General features: G+C 42.7%; 1 protein-coding gene and 1 long non-coding RNA gene across 2 annotated transcripts in view; one reads left to right on the top strand and one right to left on the bottom strand.

Moving 5' to 3' along the window:
- The window catches only part of LOC144828117 (band 4.1-like protein 4B), a 568,471-nt gene that overhangs the window by 452,869 nt on the left and 91,381 nt on the right, over positions 1 to 24,221 (bottom strand). Inside the window, exon 5 of the mRNA XM_078686237.1 lies at positions 15,278 to 15,345. Coding sequence (XP_078542363.1) covers positions 15,278 to 15,345 — 68 coding nt within the window. The remainder of the gene's footprint in view (positions 1 to 15,277; positions 15,346 to 24,221) is intronic.
- LOC144827447 (uncharacterized) lies at positions 11,358 to 12,792 on the top strand. The gene is made up of 3 exons (XR_013610190.1): positions 11,358 to 11,426; positions 11,539 to 11,642; positions 12,364 to 12,792. It is a non-coding gene; the product is annotated as an uncharacterized LOC144827447 (long non-coding RNA).

The raw sequence follows: 24,221 nt of genomic DNA, 5'->3' as shown, positions 1-24,221 counted from the left end.
TCCTCCATGTTGTTGATTGCACCTTTGCCCCCATGTGTTTTTCTTCCCGCTTTGTGTTGCTTCCTTCGACCCTCTGATTCTTCCCCCAGCCTGTCCTCGTGATTCTGCTTCCCCACCCTCCGTATTGCTTCCACTCCATGTTGCGGTCTCTCACTTCTGTTTCACCCATTGAGCTCAACTTCAAGAGAAGCTGAGGATACTTGGATCTGGTTCACCTGGTAGCAAATGACCTACCCAATGCCGCCACTGATGCGTAGCTCCAGTTGTGCTACTGCCCTCCCAGAGTGGGTGATGCAAGAGACCAAAGCAGTTGCTCCAGTGCCAGATGTGAGCAAAGCCGTCATCATCATAAATAACTTTATTCAATTCAACAGAATCATAAAAGTGTACAATTTAAAAAAAACAAATTTACAAAACAAATTTACAAATGGTTTTTCAAATCCAAAGGTTGAGACACATATCATACAAGAAATCATAAGCACATTATTAATAGGCATTTTGTTCTATCAGAAAAGCCATACTTCATTAAAAACATCTAAAAGTGCACAGTGCATTTTTAAATTATAACGTCTTGCACATAGGTTGGTTAGCCTCTCACACTATCAAACTTAATTTGACACACTTTAGTTACATATTTGCATATCCTGGTGGCTAAAGAGACCAAAAAAAAATAAAAAATTACCTTTCAAAAAACCAGCTAAAAACACGAACTAACGGGTATCTCATGTATAAATTGGGTAGCCTCTCACACTATCCAACTTAATTTAACACACTTTAATTGCATGTTTCCATATTCTGTCAGCTGATAGAATTGTTTTAAAAATGTCCTATAAATTGATATACTATCAGTTTCATGAGTTTCATTTTCCTTCAATTTAAAACACAAAGTATCAAAACAGAAATTATAATTTCAATAACGGTTCCTAATTGAAAGTGCCAATCTAATGAAGCTAAGCATAGCACTGCAAATAGCAGCAGTGTGTAATGATCTTAGATGCTCATAACCTTCTTTAAAGTTACAAGGTCGGATTTCCTTTAAAATGGGTTTAATAAATCGGTTTCTTGAGGTCTTATAAAGGGTGCAGAAAAGTACAAAGTGCAGAGTGCATTGTTGAGCTTCATTATCACATGGGCATGGGGGTAGCCTCTCACACCAACCCCCTTGCTTCGGGAAAGCAACTAAAAAGTGCAGTGCACTTAATCGAAATCTTGTTAGATAAAAACGCCATTGCGTATGTAATGTAAACGGTAAGTAAAATTGGTGCTGTAATTTTTCTCCCTGATATAGTTGTTGTTCTACATTTTTTGACGATCCCAAGATGTTACGGTATGCATTCTTAATTACCATCTTTGTGTCTGAATTAATAGAATCTGGGTTATCATAAAAGTTTCCAAGGTCAATTTCATAAAGAGTTTCCCTTACATAAGACAACCATGGGATCTGCGTAGCGTGATCCAACTTTACACAATCTTTTAGGATTTCTTTTGAAAGCTGCAACTCCTCAGAGGACCAAATTTTTCCCCATAGGAGTAATGGGGACACATGGATAGTATCACTCAAAAATTCTATACCCAACTCAGTGTGACAAAAAATATTTGGAGAACTAGTTGGAACAGATAAAAGACATTTTAAAAACGTGTTCTCCATAACTTGGAGTTGAGCACATTTATAGTATCCTCATACCCCTGCTCCATAAGTCGCAACGGGAAAACATTTTGATTTGTACAATGTTTTTCATTCGGCAATTGGTTTTTGTCCTAATTTGTTTGTAAAAAAAGCAGTCACTCCTTTCTGCTCCACAAGTTATAGATTTTACTCCAAGAACGCCACAGTTTAAGATCATATATTTTAGGCCTTGTTTCTGACACAGCTTTTAGCTGCTTGTAGGTAAAAGCCTATTATGGACCACAGTGCTTTAAGTGAAGTGAAAAAGATGTGGTGGCCTTTAAAATGGACATGGCCCAAAAAATTAAGGCTACTGCTTAAAATATGCAAACTACAATCAAGTGCTTTATACATCATGCTGCCTGACCAACAGTTATGTGGCTCTTCGTGGAAAATCTGCTATTGCACCCAGACATATCACACATGATCAAACATATGCCTAAAATAGGCCAGACCTATTGGCTTTGTGAGTTCTTGTTGCTAGATTCCTAGAGCTGAGTAACAAAAGGGTTGTGTTGTAAAAATTAGAATTTGTAATTAAAAACGGTACATATATGACCATCACTATGTGTGCACTGAAGAGAGTCTAAGGATTGATAAGCATGTAATCTTAATACTGTTATGGCCCACTGACCCTCACTGCCTTCAGCCTCAGCTCCAGAGCTCTCAATTTTGTCCCATGACAAGCATCCATCCACAACCAAACTCTTACGGACACCTAACGGCGACTCTGCTCACATGTACCATGCACGCATTGGAAAACCCAATAGCTCATCCTTTTAGAGCCAAGGCCTCTTGGATTTTCCAATACTTAGTCAAGTAAATTTCAATTGCAATTTCAAATTGCACTAAAGCAAATTGAGTTCATACATTTCAACAAGTTCAAAATCCTTACTTATGTATAATATGCAGTGTATGTAGAGTAACATATTGCCATAACCATTGGCAAAGCCAAGAAGCACCAAAGGTGGGACCTATTGGCTTTGCCAATGCCTTTTTGATATTAGCATGAAACCCCACTCTACTACCAGGCTGTTGGATCTAGCCCCCTCTGCAGGGTTACCTCCCAAAAAATTTCTTTACTCTTTCTAAATGTTTGTAGTTGGTACTAGGAATCTGTGCACTTTATCGCTGCTAACCAGTGCTTAAGTACTTGTGCTCTCTCATTTAAACATGGCAAACTTGGCTTCCACCTGACTGACACATTACATTAACTTAGTCCCTTGTAAAGTGGTACAGCATGCAGCTGGACATGGCCTGTAAATTAAATGCTATGCTATCCTGGCTGATGAGGGCTGAAAGCCCGAAACCGGTTCCTAGGATGCTTGTTTCCAGTCCAGGGAGGACCTGGCCTGGCAGTTCGAGCAGGACTGTTCCCATTGGGTGCACAGTCAAGACTGATTTGCTTATGGCTGGGTCCAAACTGGAATGACATGGTAAGCAAAAAAAACAATGGATTTAGGGCCAGATCTCTGTACTGGGGTGAACGTATGACATTGTTCTGCATTCTGTCCATCATTTGTTCTTTTTGCATTTGTCACCCCGAGTGGGACGGGTATGCCCAGACATGGGTCCCGTGCTCTCCATGCCCCTGGAGTCAAGCTATCCTGGCTGATGAGGGCTGACAGCCTGAAACCGGTCCTAGGATGCTTGTTTCCAGTCCAGGGAGGACTTGGTCTGGCAGTTCGGGCTGAACTGTTCCCATTGGGAACAGGATCAAGACTGATTTGCATATGGCTGGGTCTAAACTGGAATGGCATGGAGAGCAAATAAACAATGGATTTAGGCCCAGATCTCTGAACTGGGGTGGATGTATGACATTGTTCTGCATTCTGTCCATCAATTGTTCTTTTCGCATTTGTCACCCCGAGTGGGACGGGTATGCCCAGACGTGAGTCCCCTGCTCTCCATGCCACTGGAGTCAAGCTATCCTGGCTAATGAGGGCTGAAAGGTCAAAAACGGTCCTAGGATGCTTGTTTCCAGTCCAAGGAGGACCTGGCCTGGCAGTTCAGGCTGGACTGTTTCCATTGGGCGCAGGGTCAAGACTGATTTGCATATGGCTGGGTCCAAACTGGAATGGCATGATGAGCACAAATCGATGGATTTAGGCCAGATCCCTGTACTGGGGTGAATGTATGAAATTGTTCTGCATTCTGTCCATCAATTGTTCTTTTTGCGTTAGTGGGCCTGCAACATTGTTTGGGCCATCCACTTAAGTAGCCTTTTAAAACATGTCACAGGTCTGCCATTGAAGTCTCTGTGCAGTTTTAAAGTGCCAATTTAACCTGGCAATATAAACCTTTTGCTAGCCTTAAACCTCCCTTTTTTATACATATAAGTCACCCCTAGAGTATGCCCTAAACAGCGCATAGGACATGTTGCATTGTATGTAAAGAGTTGGACATGTGCTTATATTTTTTACATGTCCTGGTTGTGAAAAACTCCTAGATATATTTTTTACCTTTGTGAGGCCTACCTGTCCCATTGGTTAACATTGAGCTACCTTATTACATTTAATAAGTGATAACTTTTGTATCAGGCAGAAATATCATACTTGGTCTCAAAAGAATTGTAATTTAAAACACTCTTTAATGGTAAAGTCGGATTTTAAGTCACAATTCTGAAAATGCCAATTTTAGAAAGTTGTCATTTTCTTGTCCTCATTATTTGGTGCCTGTGTCCTGGGTCACATGACTGTGATAATCATGGCAGCTGGCCTGTACGTATTTCTCCCAGGCAATGAGGCAAAGAGAACTAGACTTGGCAGAATGAGCCTTCCAGCCAGGATGTGTGTTTCCTGCCCCAATTACAATTCAAAGTAGCTGCCTCAGCACACTCACAAAGAACATCACCCTAGACCTCTTGGTGCCTGTGCTGGGGAAGGGGGGATTTTTCCAGAAACCAGACGTAGAAGGGCATAGAAGTTTCTCCCACTTCAAAGGCTGGCACCAGGTATACCTTTTGGACCCTCAGACTAACTCTACAGTTCATTCTGTTTTGAGATCATTATTTTTCAATATATTCTTACATGTTTATAATGCCTATATTGGCATAAATTGAAGCAAATAAAAAAAAGTGGAACTTAAAATTTACAAAATGTGGAATGCACATGAGCTGGACTGGAGAGGGTTAAGCACATTGTTTGAGGACAGATATAGAATTGGGCAGTTGAAAACCAATAATTTCAATATTTTGGAGACAACAGAGGTTTGAGACACAGGAAGGTAGTTAAGATTGGAAGGATTAGCAGTGGACTTAATCCCAGAGGCAGGGCTACTGCAAATTTGAAACAAGATGGGTCACTAATAAGATTAAGGAAACAATCCAACAGAAAGGTTAGGCAGAGTAGAGCTTAAGAGGGTATAGAAAAAGGGGTTATAGTCTGCGGCAGGAATGGACAAAAGCAAAGCATTGTAGTTTAGGATGGATTAGCCATCTGACTATGGGAATTCACTCTATTGATCAAATCACACACAATGCAAGTAAGCAGCAAAGGTTAGGGGTTATAGAGGAGCAAAAAATGGTGGTGGAATAGTAAGCAGTATGTAAGTAATTTTTTTATTGTATTAGTTCATAAAAACCTTTACAAAATCACTCAATGACGAAATTCATAAAAATAAAACCACAGTTACATCATGATTAGTATCCGACAGTAAATAGCTATGGTACAATTTACGTTATCTACGCAACATATTCCATTCTAGCTAATTTGTGCAGTACTCTTATGGAATATCTGTTCATTTAATATGCATTGAGCAGTCCTTGATTTCCCGGTTTTAACAGTCTCGTAAAGTGCCTGGTGCATTGTGCATGAAGAAAAAAGTACCACTGGGTTGCATATATTGTAAAATAACAAACTTAAAAAAAAAAAGGTTTTGACATGAAGGTGCAGCCTCATCATTAAAGTTATAACGGAATAAGTGCTGCAGTTCCGTAAAGTGCCTGGTTCCCAGTACTTGACAAGAAGCTACTTTTTGTATTTTAATAAGCAAGATTACCATGCCTTGAATGCGACTTTTTTGCGTTGTGCATTTTTTAATGGGGAATGCTAATTCCAAGAAATGGCGAGCCTTCGTTCGAAAGCTGCTTATTGTGCACCGGTTTTCTTCATTTTTTCCTCTGCCATCCCCATGAATCGGGGATGGCAGAGGAAAAAACAGGCACACCAGCTGTAGATCTCCTCCAAGGCATGCCTTCACTGCTTGTCTGCAGGATCTTATCCTCCTGTTGTTGAAGATAGTTTTCAGAAGCAGTCGTCGTTCAGGATCGAATTCTCAACAGGTGCATGATAGATGCATGATGCTCTCTTCTGCTTTCCCGCAAAGACGGCACTTACTTGATTCCAATAATCGCTTCCATGGTAAGCAGTATGGTTTGAGTGTCTCTAATAGCACAGACTTTCATGAAGGAGAAGAATGCAAAGTCCTTTTCTGATAGTGAAGAGTGTGTTTTGGGTGTGAGTATTGGAAAGAGTAAATATTGATTATAACCGCAAATTTTTTTGGGTGAGGAGAGAATATTTCCTGTCTTTCTTCAGTTTTTAATTGGTTAGCAGCGGCTCAGCTGAAGTGCAACGAAGACAAAACAGAAATTTTGTTGTATGGCCTATTTCCGCCTAATTTTAGAGAACTATTGTGGCCTCTGGATTTTCCCCAGCCAAGCTCAGTTACCATCCCTGCAAGGAACTTGGGAGTATGGTTTGGGGAGGATATGAGGTTTGAGGCACACATAAAAAGACTTACAGGGGTGTGCTTCGGTTCTCTTAAGGCTATGAGAAAGTTCTTTCCATATCTTCCATCTTCGGCAAGAGAGTCGGTCGCGAGGGCTTTAATACTATCACGGCTCGACTATGCTAACTCTCTTCTTAGTGGAACTCCTGCCTTCCTAGTCGCTAGATTGCAGATCATCCAAAATGCGACGGCGAGACTTCTCTGCAATGTGCCCTGTAGAGAGAGTGTACGAATCCATCTGAAAGAGCTACATTGGCTGCCAGTGACTCAAAGGATTACTTTCAAAATCCTAACATTAGCATTTAAAGCAGTCAATGATCTTGGGCCTTCGTATCTGAAGAAAAGATTCAGCCGCTACACCCCCACTCGATCTTTACGCTCAGCTGATTGTAATTTACTGAGTGTACCCCGCTTTCGGCGAGTGCGCCTTGGAGGCCAGTCAATTGCTGTCCTTGCGGCTTCGGCCTGGAACACTCTGCCTTTGTTTCTGAGATCAATTCAGAATTTTATACCTTTTAAGAAGGCACTGAAAACGCATCTTTTTAGGTTTGCTTATTAGATCATTTTATTTTGGCCACCTACTTGTTTTCCCTTTTCGCGCCAGGACACTCTGGTAGTAACAGAGCGCGTTATAAAACAGCCAAATAAATAAATAAAAAATAAATATGGTGATCAGATTGTGGACATAAATTGATGTGGTGCTGCTCAAGTTATCGAACAGATTTCCAACAGGCTGTTTATAGGCTTCAAGTTTTGTGGTAGGCTTATTCCCACGCCATTTGTGGAGTAGTGTTCAGGCCTTGATTTCCATTGTTTGGATAATAGGTGAAATCCACACTTGCAAACGTGAGGATACTGGAGTAAAGGTTTGCAGATGGTAATTAGAATTAAAGGCATGTTTCAAGGTGACACTAAATTAGCATTATATGGTAGTGGCTTGTAAAGGTGCATGGAACTTTTGCAACTGATTTGGGAAAGATGAAAGGGATCAGAAGGTGTTAATATGAGGGCAAACATGGAAAGTGCATTGATTAGTATTTGCAAGATGACCTGGTGATAGGGAGAGAGGTCAATTATAGGTGTACCGAGAGAGGTAGTTTTTTGGATAGCAGTATTAGAGCAAGTATCTTTGGTGAGAGGTGGTGAGGAGTGAATGTTAACTAAGGAGTGATCAGAGAGAAGTTGTGAAAATGGTGTCAAGAAGCTGATTGTTGATATTTAGTTTGAAGTCTCCAGGAAGGATGAATAAGGTAGTAGGTGCAATTTAATCAACCTATTGAGTTAATTAAAGAAGGGAAATTCTTTGTTTATGGGATAATTTAGTAATGACTCTCCTACCTTAATGGGATTCCTTAAACCTTTGATTATTGGGTGATTCAGAAAAGGGGGTGGTGATGAACAGAGTGTCTGAATTAAGCAGACCACTCTTACCCAGTCCAAAGATCAGGGCTTGATCCATCACCGTTATTTAGCTCACTGCCCCATCCCAGCTCAGAACCTGGCTATATGCAAATTAGTCTGTCCCTGGCCCAGTGCATCATGGGAACAGGGCAGACCAAACTACCAAGCCAATTCTTCACCAGAAAGGAGACAAGCTACCGGGGACCGGTTTCTGGCATTTCAGCCTCGTCGGCCCGGCTTGCTTGAATCCTGATGGAGCAGTGAGCAAGGGACTCATGTCTGAGTATACCCTGCCACACCTATAGTGGCCAAAAACGATTCAGAAAAGGGGGTGGTGATGAACAGAGTGTCTGAATTAAGCAGACCACTCTTACCCAGTCCAAAGATCAGGGCTTGATCCATCACCGTTATTTAGCTCACTGCCCCATCCCAGCTCAGAACCTGGCTATATGCAAATTAGTCTGTCCCTGGCCCAGTGCATCATGGGAACAGGGCAGACCAAACTACCAAGCCAATTCTTCACCAGAAAGGAGACAAGCTACCGGGGACCGGTTTCTGGCATTTCAGCCTCGTCGGCCCGGCTTGCTTGAATCCTGATGGAGCAGTGAGCAAGGGACTCATGTCTGAGTATACCCTGCCACACCTATAGTGGCCAAAAACGATTCAGAAAAGGGGGTGGTGATGAACAGAGTGTCTGAATTAAGCAGACCACTCTTACCCAGTCCAAAGATCAGGGCTTGATCCATCACCGTTATTTAGCTCACTGCCCCATCCCAGCTCAGAACCTGGCTATATGCAAATTAGTCTGTCCCTGGCCCAGTGCATCATGGGAACAGGGCAGACCAAACTACCAAGCCAATTCTTCACCAGAAAGGAGACAAGCTACCGGGGACCGGTTTCTGGCATTTCAGCCTCGTCGGCCCGGCTTGCTTGAATCCTGATGGAGCAGTGAGCAAGGGACTCATGTCTGAGTATACCCTGCCACACCTATAGTGGCCAAAAACGATTCAGAAAAGGGGGTGGTGATGAACAGAGACTGGGTAAGAGTGGTCTGCTTAATTCAGGCACTCTGTTCATCACCACCCCCTTTTCTGAATCATTTTGTCCACCTTAAGCGTGGAAGGGTATACTCAGATGTGAGTCCCTTGCTCATTGCACCATCAGGATTCAAGCAAGCCGGGCCGACGACGCCTGAAATGGCAGAAACCGGTCCCCGGAAGCTTGTTTCCTTCCCAGTATAAGAATTGGCTTGGTAGTTTGGTTTGCCCTGTTCCCATCATGCACTGGGACAGGAACAGACTAATTTGCATATAGCCAAGTTCTGAGCTGGGATGGTGCAGTGAGCTAAAAAACGGTGATGGATCAAGCCCTGATCTTTGGACTGGGTAAGAGTGGTCTGCTTAATTCAGGCACTCTGTTCATCACCACCCCCTTTTCTGAATAATTTTGTCCACCTTAAGCGTGGAAGGGTATACTCAGATGTGAGTCCCTTGCTCATTGCACCATCAGGATTCAAGCAAGCCGGGCCGACGACGCCTGAAATGGCAGAAACCGGTCCCCAGAAGCTTGTTTCCTTCCCAGTATAAGAATTGGTTTGGTAGTTTGGTTTGCCCTGTTCCCATCATGCACTGGGACAGGAACAGACTATTTTGCATATAGCCAAGTTCTGAGCTGGGATGGTGCAGTGAGCTAAAAAACGGTGATGGATCAAGCCCTGATCTTTGGACTGGGTAAGAGTGGTCTGCTTAATTCAGGCACTCTGTTCATCGCCACCCCCTTTTCTGAATCATTTTGTCCACCTTAAGCGTGGAAGGGTATACTCAGATGTGAGTCCCTTGCTCATTGCACCATCAGGATTCAAGCAAGCCGGGCCGACGACGCCTGAAATGGCAGAAACCGGTCCCCGGAAGCTTGTTTCCTTCCCAGTATAAGAATTGGCTTGGTAGTTTGGTTTGCCCTGTTCCCATCATGCACTGGGACAGGAACAAACTATTTTGCATATAGCCAAGTTCTGAGCTGGGATGGTGCAGTGAGCTAAAAAACGGTGATGGATCAAGCCCTGATCTTTGGACTGGGTAAGAGTGCTCTGCTTAATTCAGGCACTCTGTTCATCGCCACCCCCTTTTCTGAATCATTTTGTCCACCTTAAGCGTGGAAGGGTATACTCAGATGTGAGTCCCTTGCTCATTGCACCATCAGGATTCAAGCAAGCCGGGCCGACGACGCCTGAAATGGCAGAAACCGGTCCCCGGAAGCTTGTTTCCTTCCCAGTATAAGAATTGGCTTGGTAGTTTGGTTTGCCCTGTTCCCATCATGCACTGGGACAGGAACAGACTAATTTGCATATAGCCAAGTTCTGAGCTGGGATGGTGCAGTGAGCTAAAAAACGGTGATGGATCAAGCCCTGATCTTTGGACTGGGTAAGAGTGGTCTGCTTAATTCAGGCACTCTGTTCATCACCACCCCCTTTTCTGAATCATTTGATTATTGGGTGGGCTGCAGTTATTTTGTACAAAGTCACCAACAAGGTGGAGGCCTCAGCATTTCATTTGGCAATAGTCATGGGATTTTCCACAGTAAAATACTGAGAGTGATAACTAAATCAATGCAACAATGGGAATAATTTGGAGAATGCTGAATTAACCAAAGGGCATGCACAGATAAAGCCCACCCAACATACGACCTTAAAATAGGTTAATAAAGATTTTCAAGTAGCTGATCCAAGTATGAGAAAATAATGAAATGATACAGTAAACTGATACAGGACTGGTACTTCCCCAGTCTTAAACTAATGTGGCAGCCTTTGTGGCTATCTGATGTTAATTTTGCAGTCCAGCTTGAGGCTTTCACTGACATTTGTTGAGTGAGACCCCTGCACATAGTTTTTTGTATTTTATTTTTGTACTGTATTCTGTCCCGTTGGTTTGCTGTTGTGACACCTTTGCTGTAGCCACATGGAGATTTAGTTCCAAGAAGGACGGTTCTGCCCATGGGCTGTTTGGCTATTGTTATTAATCCTGCTCTTTGCATGCATTTTTATCGATGGAATACATTTTTTATTTATTCTTTTTTTTTATTGAACATCATCCTGTAATCATGTTTAGTGGTCATAAAATAGACTTTTGTATTTGTACTAATATGGTAGTTGCCCAAGTATGCCACTCTTATGGGAAAAAGGGGGTTCGCCCTAATACTTTACCCGCATCTGGGCGAAGAAACACTGAAAAATAGAAAAAATTATGCGGCGTAATGGATCTGGGAATCTCTTATTCTGGAAGGACACTTAAATTATTCCTTTGCCTGGAATATATATCCAAATGGGATATTGGTGAACACCAACTTTGTCAATGTTCTTTTCTTTTTCTATATTGGTTTTGCCTCGGTATTTATTTCCTTCGCATTTCCTTTTATTTGTGTATCTGGGTTTGATAAATACCAAGTAAAAAAAACCCTTTAGCAAAGTTACAGCGGTAAGTGAGCTCGTAGCTGTAAGTCTTTCTTTGTTTTCCATGTATCCCATGGATTTAAATGCAATGACGTACCAGTTTATGTCACGTAATTCATATTGCGTGAGCAGTTCTGCTGTAGACGACTCTTCGTACGCGTGGTGACTGAAGTTATGTTTATGGTAAGCGGAAAGCACCTTATTCGATTGTCCATCTAAGAACAGGCTGTAGGATTTTTGTGGTTTAGCCACTAGGGGTATTCATTGCTCTTGTCTTTATTATCCTTTGGAACAGACCTAGATACTGGGAAATTCGACCGTAGAGTGTCCAGATACCTCCGTGATACGTGAGGCTCCCTTCCGGGAACACGAGCAGCACATCGACTATCTAGCGCAAAAGTATGTATGCACTGTAAGATGTTGAATATTGAACCTATTGTTGTGGTCTTCGACATAATTTCCAATGCGGTGTTGTGTATAAGGTATCTACATTTTTGTTTAATAGAACTATTCCTCCTGGGACCATTGTTAGTTTGCCATTGGTTATTTTTGGGCCACTAAGCAAGCTGGATTATGTAAAGGTTAGTGAGAATACCTGGCGACGTGGACACATGTGTTCTTTCTACTAACATTTCACAACTTCAGGGATCAGTGGAATGGAGGAGTGCACGTGCAAGATATTTACCCTAGGTTGTACTCCCACTGACTATTTTTAGTGTTTTATCAATATTGTTTTTCTATTATTCTTTTTTTTCACTTTTTATTAACTTTCTCCGTACTGTTTATTTAATACTTGGACGAGACACGTGCTCTTGCTTGGTCAGTTGTCATTGCCCGAAAATGGTAAAGGTTGAGATAACCATTTGATATGACCTAAGACTATGTTTCCTTATTTGGTGATCGTAGAGTTTTTACGTTTTTACCACTATCCTTTTTTGTTCACCCTTTTTGTACTCACACTTTGCTTACTGCTGCGCCAAGATAGCGCTCTGTTATTTAAGTTAATATGCTAACCATGCTATCCCTCTTTTTCCTGTGTAAATATTCTGTCTCCCTTTATAAAATATATATGTCTATGTGTATATTTGTAAATACAAAGAATACATTTTGTTTATTGTAGGTTTCCTTTTGCCCCAGTCCTGATGAGGCTCTAACTAATTGGGCTGAAACGCGTCGACACCACAATCTGGAGAAGCCCCAAAAACTAGAATTAAGCGCAGTCAGGAATTGTTGAGCACAGCCTAATGATTGAAGAGGGTTTATGAATTTTCCCTCTTGTGGTGCTTATATAGATGGGCTTCCACAATAAGAGATTCCTATATCCATTCCGCTGCAATTTTGTTTTTTAATTTTCAAGCATGCCACTCGACAGACTTCTTTGTCAATCATTTAGTCTGCCACTGAAAATGTCTGTAATGTTTGGAAATTCTGTGTCTTGCAAAAGCTCTTCGTCATACAATCGATTTCACATCTTATATTTATTCATTCTTTTTAATTGCATGTGCTTTTATGGTCTGTTTTTATGAACCGAATAAAGCTTGAAAGCGAACGTGGCATGTGATGGTATTTTTGGAATTTGATAGCAGTTTTGCTAAATATTCTAGTTTTGGGGGGGCAAGTGACAGTGCTTCTGTGTCACAATACAGCACTTTTGTGATGTGATAGCACTTATTCAGTACCGAATGGCCATCTCTGCCCATGAAATCTTAGTAAGGCTATCTATTGGCTTGGAGTAAAAATAATGTTTTTACCCATCCATGTATTTGCGAGGTTGGTTGTCACTGAAACAATGGCCTGTTGGCACCAGGGAATCTCAATATAGATGTTCTTATAGCTGACCAGGGGTTCTTCCCCAGTCTTAGACTGATGTGACAGGCCTTTTTGGACATAAGATGATATATTGGAATAAAATTGCAATTTTATCCTGGTCCCTGTATTAAACCCATTCTCCATTGCATCACAACCCTCCTGAACTTGTGACTTTATTCTGGCCCACCACGACCAGACAGCCGCAAGTGGCACTTCGTGCTTTTTGGTGCTATTTTTCATGTAAAACTTTGAAAAGTCATATATCCGATGTACCTGATTGGATTTTTGTAGTTTTGTTGTGATTTTATTTTTTTAAATGTACTGTATTTTCTAAATTGGTTTGGGATTTTATTGGTATCGTGTTTTCACATTTAAAACTGTTTGAGTGCTGCAAAAACAATTTACACTTTGCCTCTAAGTTAAGCCTGACTGCTTTTGTGCCAAGCTACCAGAGGATTAATCACAGGATTATTTAGTGACTTTTGCGGTTCACCTTGAGAAGGATTGTGCTTATTATTTTAGTGGGGTTTCCACCCCCCTCAACTCATAAACCAGTTTCTTACAAATAGTGTTTGAATGCCCCAAAAGACTCATGACCAAGTTTCACCAACTATAACTTCAGATATAAAAAAAATAGGCACGACAGGCACCTTATAGTCAATGAACTAGGCCTTTCCCATTTCCCACTTGCTAGCTATTGGGCAAACTGTGAGAACGTTTTCGGATTCTGATTTATAGGCACAGGATCTATGGAAACATGAACCTGCAGATTGGGTGTACAAATGTGGATAATCCTCCAGTATGACGTTTTTTACTCCGTTTTTTTACGTAGATGGGCAAGTATGTTGAGGAAATGTCTGTGAAAACTGCGGTAAACACCAATGATCTCATTGGCTTGTGGATAGGCACAAACAGTTGGGTTGCTGTTTTCCATCCCGTAAACACAGGCAGGATTACACCAGTAAAAGTCTGAAATAAGTGTCTTTCTTGTGTGATAAAGTAAATGGTAGACTCCCATATATAATGGGTGTGCAGCGGAGGCTTTTTATGCACTGGGAAAATGCTTTTCCACTGAAAAAATAGAAAAGGAAAGAAATAAAAACTTTTCCCTATTTCCACCATGCATACTTGGGCGGAAGATCAGCCTAAATAACAAATGCATGCATGACTGACAGGGAGTACTCCTGGAAATGCAAGATTTGCGAAGATTTCTATGCATACTGCGATTTTATTCTTTGAATCACGACAACTATATCAAATTTGCAATTCATTGAAAGAAGCATATAATTCATAGATGCATTTATATTTTTGGTGAAGCAAGCCCATAAGTCTGATTTATTATACACAATATTTTATATGAATTGTAAAACCTTGATTATACCGGATGCTATTGCACTTTACACTTTTATATTCAGCAAGAGTATGCGTTGAAAAAATAATTTCTTTTTTCAGAAGAAGTTGGTTTTAGAAAATATTGGGGCGGACCAGATAGGACACCAAGGTCTTCCACAGCTAATTGTGTAAGATTTATTGTTTCACCCGAGTCACCAAAAGCCTTATAAAATACTGCAGCTGGGTGGAATTTAATGAACAGACCTTGCGATACATTTGCACATTACCTTTACCAACATAAAGGTTCATTATGTCATTCAAAATTGTGCACGATGTTGCCATATCCCTGTTCCAATGTGTGATAAACAAAAAGAATCCTTCATTAATTGCATGCCCTCATTCTGAGTGGCCTCTAAATTCCGATGGGGCTGAAAATTATGATATCCGCAGGAACACCACAAATATAATTTTTTTTCACACAAAGATTTCGGTTGCTGAAAGCAGTCCAGAATGTCTTTGTGAAGTTACATTGAAAAATTAGGAATTACTGGAGAAATAAGAACTGGGCTTATTGTTTTTTGATAATGCCTCATTTCTTAGTGAACCTTTAGGGTCCAGGTAATAATGGGACAGCTTTTCCCCACCCCTGGAGTTACCTGTTCCCCCAACAGCCCATTGGCTGGGCCACTCATAATGAGGGGCCATAGTACTATGACAATCAGGCATTGATCTAGATGAAAAATGCTTTATAATGATCAAGAAAGTTAATTTCGTAAATATTTTATTCATCATTCAGTATGAGTCACACACACCACAACCAGCATTCATTGTCTGAAACTGTCACACCTTCTCAGCCCACTAAATTGCTTTACTACAAACAAAAAGAGACAGACCTTACATTAGTGTCCGGTAGGCTTGACGTCTTATTAAGATTAACGAGAGGTTTCTCTTCTTTCGGAACCTATGAGAGAAAGAGATTTGATTTGTAAAAAAACAGACATCCTTCAAAATACAACATAAATATCGAGTTACAGAGGCAGCTATGAGCAAGATCTATGTTGTCTTCTGGACTCATCTGATTTTGGTTTGCTCTGCAGTTGGGGGAATTTGGCCAGGATCAGCTGCATCATCGGATACATATGTGCCTATTCGTTCAGGTTGGAAAGTGCGTTGTTATTTCAGCTATTTCCCTGCTATGCAAGCAGCAATTGTACTTATGCTGAAGAGGTAAATTCCCCATTGTACAGTTACCACGTACAATTCAAGTATGTGAAGCCAAAGTAGCTGCGACGCGGTTCAACAATCTACGTTTGAAGACGTGGTACTTGTGCGGCACAGAATACACAGCACATATGTATGCAGGCGGCATGAAATAAACAAAGGAAACAGGAAAAGCATACAATAAAGTAAACGATTTTTCTGATGAAGATCACAGAATCCGATAGCAGCGTTTGTATTACTGTTAAAATGAAGCATTTCATAATAGGGCACCCTGCTTAAACAAGATGCACCCCTAGGGATTAGTTATAGATGAATTGCAGGCCTGTCCATCTTGGCTAAGGTCCTTGGAATGCGATCAAACACCTCAAGGCCCCTATATTGTAGGTCGTCCTCATTAGGAGCACGCCTGGCGAAGGGGTGGACACTGCCTTAGGGTACAATCTGGAAGAAAAGGCTATGTATCATTGACAACAGAACAACAGAAGAACTGCCACATTTGGGGCCGTATATAGGTGGCCAAATACCGGTCGGTAACTGCCGATTTCGGCCGTTACCGACCGGTGTTTGGAGTTTGAGATGTAGGGGCCTTAAAATTACAGATTCAGTAAATTTACCAATTCGGTAATTTACCGAATCGGTATTTACCGAATCTGTAATTTGATATGTAGGTGGCACTGTAAGCAGTGCCACAGGGCCTTAAGGATTCGTTATTTACCACCAACTACTTGGTGGTAAATAACGAATACCTGTGTATATGCAAATCTGTGCATGTACACCTGTGCCATGTGGCACACATACATGCCCTAAGGGCATGTATGTGTGTCACATGGCACACGAGCACTGATCAGGGGTGCAACAGGGTGTCAAAGTGACACCCTGCCACCCTTGACTATTCAGTAATTTTACCGAATCGGTATTTACCGATTCGGTAATTGCCATTGATTCCTATGGGCCTCAAGGCATACCGATTCGGTAATTACCGAATCTTACGATTCGGTAATTTTTACAGAGTATTTACCTACATAGCATTTACCGATTTGTAAATACCGAATCGGTAAAATTCGATATTTACGAATCGGTAAATACCATTTACCTTCATGAGGCCCTTGATGTGGAGGTACGTTCCACGCAACAGCAATTATGCTTTACTGAAGCACAAATCTCATCAGAGATCCCCAAAAGAAGATGTAAACGACCTTATATGGGGCATTTTCTCATTCCAAAATTAACACAGGAATGTGTAATACCATTAGGCGTTTCCTACTGGCATTAATAAGCAATTGTGTGCGGCCCATAGTTTTGTTTCAGCCCAATATGCCCATACACAGCTGATGGCCTGCCCACAGTGGATACAAAAGATCGCAGGCCACCAGCATTGTTACAGACAGACCTGATTGTTGGATGGAGGACTCCTGAAGATAGAGCCCTCTTTCATATGCAATGTGGATGTAAATTCTAGTGAAAGAGGGGCAGAACAGCTTTTCCTGGACTGCTGGTATTGAATAAAACAGCCCCCATTTCGGTAAAAGCCACCCCAGGGTCCCTGTCCCCTTCTCTCTTAAGGCTCGGCTAGGCTGAAATCTGTCAGTTTCAGCGTGATGCTGGCTGACGTCAGTCTCAGCCAATGAGGGACCCAGGCGGGGAACTGGCAGCTATGGCCGTATTACCTTCATTTCCAGCCCAGGCCTTAGATGGACACTGGGGCTGTGTGGGAATTACTGGACCACAGCGATAGGTAGCTGCTTACTGTAGATGTTCTACTATAGTAACAAGCAGGGTCCTGTGCCCAGGCACAACTCACTGCTACCCTGCTCCGTCCGTGGGCTCCAGCCTTGAAGATCACATCTGCTTCAGCTGGAAATCTCTTCAATAAGCAAATAAGGAAGAGGATGCAGTGCAAGTGACTGTGTGTATGTGGGTGGTTTTGTGTATGAAATCTGAGGGCCAGTAGTTGTTGTTTGAGGGTTGACTAATGATCCCTGAGCACTGTCTGAGTTTGGGGTGAGTGTGTCAAAGGTTTAGGTCATTGTTTCTTCAGGGCTGGCTGTTGTATCAGAGGGATGGCTATGGAAATCTGAGGGCCTGCTCACAGTTTGTGAGGGTCAGCCAACGGTATCAGATGGCTAAATAAGGGGCGTTTGTTTAGAATCAGATGGTCTGGCTGCTGAGAGTGTCAATGGTTTTCTAAAGGGGTCTAAGGGCTTACTGAGTGTCTCTGAGCTGCAGATGGAGTGGCAACATGGTGAATAACTGTAACTTATAGGGGGTAAAGTGCTGTTCTTTAAAACTAAATTGGGTTCAAAGAGCAAGAAATATGGTTGAAGAATGAAAAATGCCGTTGTTTATCTTCCCTGAGTGCTAGCCTTAACAGCAGACAAAAGGGTTGGGATGCTAATTTCTTAGACAATAAGCCCTGCCGAAGCCATGCAAAAAGAAAAATCAACAGAGAGATTTACCAAATAAAGACTCACTATGCATACTGCAGTCTCCCCTAGAGGTAATAGAGGCAAATGTGTCTATGATGTAATGGGACCGATGGCACTCCCATTGAGTTCCCATCAAGGTGAGGACGACACATCTCCCTAGACCTTACCCTGGGTGCTGCTGCACACTCTCAGGCAGCAGCTGCATCAAGGATCTTGCATTACTTTACTGGTGGCGTTCTTTATTTTTCTTCCCACCTCCAATGACTTTGTGTAGTCAGAAGGTGCAATGGATCCTCTCAATGTATAGGGAGCAGAAACATTGAACAGCGTCTCTTTATCTCTTACATGGGCAGAGTTCAGCTTATTGAAATACCTAGAAGGGTTGTTTGCTAATCTGGTCGACTTTGGATTCCTTCATTTATCTTCTGGTTATCCCTCTAGGCGGAGTAATCAAAGTGTCTCCCCTTTTGTATCTCAGCCAACACCACTGTTAGACGAAGACAAGAACGTCAGTAAGAGAGTGTGCACATGCCAATTTTGATACTGCGGCTGACCTTGGCTTATCAGGGCATTTGGTGTAATGGACGGACTTCTCTCTTACTGACGTTCTTGTGTTTGTTCAGTCCAGACTTTGAATACAACACTTTCCTGCAGATTGCGTTGTGAACTTCAATTGTAACAGTTCATGTGAGAAGTGTCACTTCTGCCGATTATATATTTTTTGTTCTTTGGACCTCGGGTGCCGAGGATCAAGATCCGAACTATCTATTTGCTTTGCATATACTACATGTATACTGATTAACGATTAGAGCCTTGAAAAAGTCGTCTAGTACAACGAAACACGTGTCGGCTGTTGTGTAAATTACACTGTACAAGAAACAGGACAATTCATTAAAGTGAATGCAACCATCAGTATCGTGTAATAACTTCACAACGCTTGGAGTCTATTTTACTAATATGTACCCGTCTATTCGACTGGCTGTTTGCATTTACATTTTGTGATGCTCTGGACATTAATTATATATTCCTTGGTATTTTGGGTATTTATTTTCTCATATACTTTATCCTAGTGGGGTGACATAGTGTTATCTATTCCATTAAGCACACTTTTACTGTGTATATGTTTTTACCAATGACCTGAAGACTGTGTATGTGCCAGCATTTCTTATACGCCATTGTCATCTCAGCAATGTTTGATTCATTCCTGAATACTAATTATAAAATGTTCACAAAAATCCTGGCAGAGTGTTTAAGTAAAATAGCCAGAGATTTGATACACACGGATCAGAAAGGGTTTATTAAAAGAAGGTGTCTACATGAGTTAACATACGGGCTTATATGGGCCATCAATTTTGCAACTACCCATTCAACCCCCTTAGCAGTAATAACTAGCTTTTGATAGAGTAAAGTGGTCCTACTTGTCTACTCATTTGAAATGATACGAGTTGGGGGTAAATTCTGCAGAGTAATCCAATTTATATATTAGGATCCCTCAGCAAGAGTATTAGTGAACTGGAATGTTTCCTCATCTATTAAATTACTTAGAGGCACACGACAGGGCTGCCCCCTATCCCCTCTCTTGTTTAATCTCTACATAGAACACCTAGCACATAAACTGAGAACGACAGCTAAAATTCCTCCTTTCTCTCAGGAGGGCTGGGTAAAGAAGGTTGCAATATATGCTGGCGATCTTATGGTTTTCTCCTCGGATCTCGCAGTAACCTTGCCGGCCACCTTACAGATAGCTTCGGGTTTGCCAAAGTGTCCAGCTAGCCCGTAAATGAAGGGAAAACAGGCCATGGTATGGAACCAGAGAAAGGATAACCCACTGATCAAGACGGAGAATAGATAATTGGGTGTAAAAACTGTGCATGGTATTAATTAAATTCCAGAAATAAACCTGGGTAAAATATGAAGACAAACAGTACAGTTAATAAAGGGATGTGTACACCTACCCCTAACAATTCATGGTCGGGTCAATCTGGTCAAGATGCTGATACTGCCAAAAATCACTTTCCTATTCAATGCGATTCCCCTGCATTTTGAGAAATCTTTGATTGATAAATTCAGCAGGTAATAAACACCTTTATTTGAGCATATAAGGGGATCAGGATTTCATGGAAAAAGCTGTGGAGAAGAAGGGAGAAAGGGGGGCAATCCCTACCAGATATTCAATATTATGTCAGGGCCTTTCAACTGACTAACGCCAGAATGCTTTTTAATACACCGGATGAATCAGAATTAGGGAATATTTTATGGCAATGATAAAAAAAGTAATATGGGTGAAGACAGGTTCCTTTTCAAATTTGGAGATCCAAAATTCTTCAAGAAAATCTAACTTAAAGTACTACATGCACTGGCAAGGATGCCGCAGACTATTAGACGATGGTAGAAATTAGACTGTTATTCCCATTCAGCCCCTATTTGGGAATCTCCAGGCACCCCGGAATGTCTTAAAGACAAGTTAGTGCTACCAATAAGGAATCCACGTGTGCTTTACTGGGGAGATTTTACTCAAGACTTTAACTTTATACCATGGGATAAGTTAAACGAGTTGTTGTGTGGCAACTCTCGAAATTTAACTAATTGCACTAGAAAAGTTGGGAACAATAAGGAATCCACGTGTGCTTTACTGGGGAGATTTTACTCAAGACTTTAACTTTATACCATGGGATAAGTTAAACGAGTTGTTGTGTGGCAACTCTCGAAATTTAACTAATTGCACTAGAAAAGTTGAGAACAAAGCCGGAATCTGTGCTTGAGCATTGGAAACTCCTTGGAAGAACAGCTTGTAGAGAAACCCCCAGGAAAAAGGAAGTCTGATTTTGGTATTAGGAATTACAAGATGCCACAGATAGAGAATTCAGCCTGGCAGAAGAATTGTGGGGAAGATGCTTACAGAGGTAGCAGTTACAAAATACCTGGTAAGTATTGATGCATACATTATATTCCATTGTCAAGCCTGCTTCTTTAAAGAGAAACCACCTCTTTTCAATACTTGGGGCATGCATAACACCTGAGAATAAGTTGAAAAGGGTGAAAGGAAGACCTACTAAAAGAGCAAATTGTGATCTAGAAAATGCAATGGATGTTCACATGCTTCTGCAATGCCTGGTGTAGGAAAGTAGGATCTGCTTCTTATAGTTACCCCCACTTTTTGCTAAATATGATACTGTTTTTGACTAATATAACTGGGATCCAGCTAATCAGGACCCCAGCCTATCTGATTTCTCCCTAAACTGTAAGGTTATGTACTTAGGTACATTCCAGATTGGATACTGGGATACCCTTATCAGTCCCTAGTATATGGTACCCATGTACCAAGGGCATAGGTACCCTAGAGGCCTCCCATGGGCTGAACCATGTATTATGTACTATGCATGTACCCAGCCCGTGTAAGCTGGCACATGCAAAAAACACAGTTGATGGACAGAATGTAGAACAATGTCATACATTCACCCCAGTACAAGGATCTGGGTCTAAATCCATCGTTTTTTTTGCACTCCACACCACCCTGGGTTAGACACTGGCTATATGCAAATCAGCTCTGACCCTGTGCCTCATGGGAAAAGTCCAGTCCGAACTACCAAGACATGTCTTTCCCAGACCGGAATCAAGCATCCAAGGACCGGTTTCTGGCTATCAGCCTTCATTCAGCCTGGATAGCTTGACTCCAGTGGTGTGGAGAGCCTGGGACTCATGTCTGAGCATACCCAGCCCACTCGGGGTGAAAATTGCAAAAAACACAGTTGATGGACAGAATGGTGAACAATGTCATACATTCACCCCAGTACAAGGATCAGGGCCTAAATCCATCTTTTTTTGCACTCCACACCACCCTGGGTTAGACACTGGCTAAATGCAAATCAGCTCTGACCCTGTGCCTCATGGGAAAAGTCCAGTCCGAACTACCAAGCCATGTCTTTCCCAGACCGGAATCAAGCATCCAAGGACCGGTTTCTGGCTATCAGCCTTCATTCAGCCTGGATAGCTTGACTCCAGTGGTGTGGAGAGCCTGGGACTCACGTCTGAGCATACCCAGCCCACTCGGGGTGAAAATTGCAAAAAACACAGTTGATGGACAGAATGTAGAACAATGTCATACATTCACCCCAGTACAAGGATCTGGGCCTAAATCCATCGTTTTTTTGCACTCCACACCACCCTGGGTTAGACACTGGCTATATGCAAATCAGCTCTGACCCTGTGCCTCATGGGAACAGTCCAGTCCGAACTACCAAGCCATGTCTTTCCCAGACCGGAATCAAGCATCCAAGGACCGGTTTCTGGCTATCAGCCTTCATTCAGCCTGGATAGCTTGACTCCAGTGGTGTGGAGAGCCTGCACATGCACCACTTAAGATATAGGTTTACTATATCTAAGGGCCACTGCACTTAAAACCTATCAGTCACCCCACAGCAGGCCTAAACAATCCTGAAGGCAGGGTGCTTGGTTCTAAGTGAGAGGTTGCCACTGCATAAGCAGGACACCCCTGCAGCCTACGGAGTTCATTCTCCCGGGTTGTCAGTGCATCAGCCAATTACGACATATAGAGTGGCATTATGCGACCGCGTGATGACCAAATCTAAAACAGCTGAAATTAACCCTATTGTGTTTGGTGTCAAACATTGTGGAATCGTACCCCACATCGGTAACAGGTGTGGGAGGTATGATTCCACCCCTCAGAAGTGAGCTTCCTGAGGTCCATGTTGTTTCCGGTACCACCCTTCTAGTCCCAGACAGCACAAAATGGTTGCTGCTACTCAGAGACACATTTTTGCCCTACTGCTGTTGAGCCAAGCTCAAGCAGGGGAAGGCAGAACAATAGGCATCCTGTCACAGGGAGGTGTGACCTGCCAGACAGGATTTAGTGTATTAGGCCATGGTGGGTGCGCTTGCCAGCGACCGAAAGTCTGCATGAGGGGCACAGTTAGTGCCCCTGTGCATAGCCCAGTTCAAACCAGTCCTGGGAGCCGTTTGCTCCTGCTCTGGCGCGAAACTGGACAAAGGACAGAGGAGTAACCTCTGCATTGTCCAGATCCTCCCCTAAGACGGTCCCTTGAATCTGTCCAACCATCTCCTGTGGGTACAAAAGGGCTTACCTGGCTGTAGGATCCTAGATTCGATGTGGACAAGATTCTGAACATTAAACCACTAAGCTTCGTTCGTCTGGACACTCTGAACTTCGTTTGGGCCCGACTTCATCTTCCTCTCTGAGGCATCGTCTGTGCCTGTGCACCATACAGGCTCTGTGCAGGACCTGGGAGCATCAAAGACAATCAAGGATATCTCCCTTGGAGTGAAGGAGTCACTCCCCTCCATCCGAGGCACAACATCATAACTGACCGGTCTGCTGCTTCTGTGCTCCTATGGACTCCAAAGGCTCCAGCAACACAGGAAGTGAGTTCCCATGGCCCTTGAGGTCTGAGCTGCCCTGTTACCAAGTTTGAGACCAGAATCCCTTGTGGGGGCTGCAATATTCGTACCCCTCTGCACGTGTTCATTTGCAAGTGCATATGCTTGTTGGCATTTCCTGAGCAATTGCATTGGGTTCTGAGTATCTCCAACCTCTGGCACCATTTCCTACAAAGAATTCCGGCCGCCTCGCACCGAGTGCTCTGTGGGCTGCTGCTTAGTGAAATCGCTTGAGGTCCCCTCACGACTCCTGTGCCTCTGACCAGTGGGTCCACTTGAGGGTTTAACTTTGCTTTTCTTAGGCTCCCCTGGCTGCTCCAGGCCTGCCCTGACTCCCCTGTGTTTGGTGAGTCTCCTGGACCTTGCTGGTCTGAACCGTAACCTTCCTTGACCTTCTGCATGGGTTGCCATTGCCAAGGCTGTTTGTGCTCCTGCCAGACACCAACCCATCAGCACTCAACATCCTTTGTGGGACAGGTCATATCCGGCTCTTGGTTGTCCTCGAAGTCTCCTGGTCCCCGTGGCTAAAGAGTCAAGAACTCCATCAACGCACCTGAAGCACCCAACATGGGTGGGCATTCGTTTACCGAGACCCTGGTCACACCAAGACTCTGTCCGCTCTGCTTCCAGGTACTCTTAGATAAGAATCCACGTTTGGATTCCAACGGACACTTTTCTTCCTTCCAGCAGCAGCTCTTCTTCGAAGTCCTCAATTGGGTTCGATGGCGGTTTCTGACGCCATTTCCGACCTTTGTACCCCGCTTCCCTGGGATAG

This window comes from Lissotriton helveticus, chromosome 4_1 (genome assembly GCF_964261635.1).
Source record: "Lissotriton helveticus chromosome 4_1, aLisHel1.1, whole genome shotgun sequence".
In the NCBI taxonomy this organism is placed as follows: Eukaryota; Metazoa; Chordata; class Amphibia; order Caudata; family Salamandridae; genus Lissotriton; species Lissotriton helveticus.
Note: the sequence above shows the minus strand (reverse complement) of the source record. Positions and strands in the feature narration are given on the sequence as shown.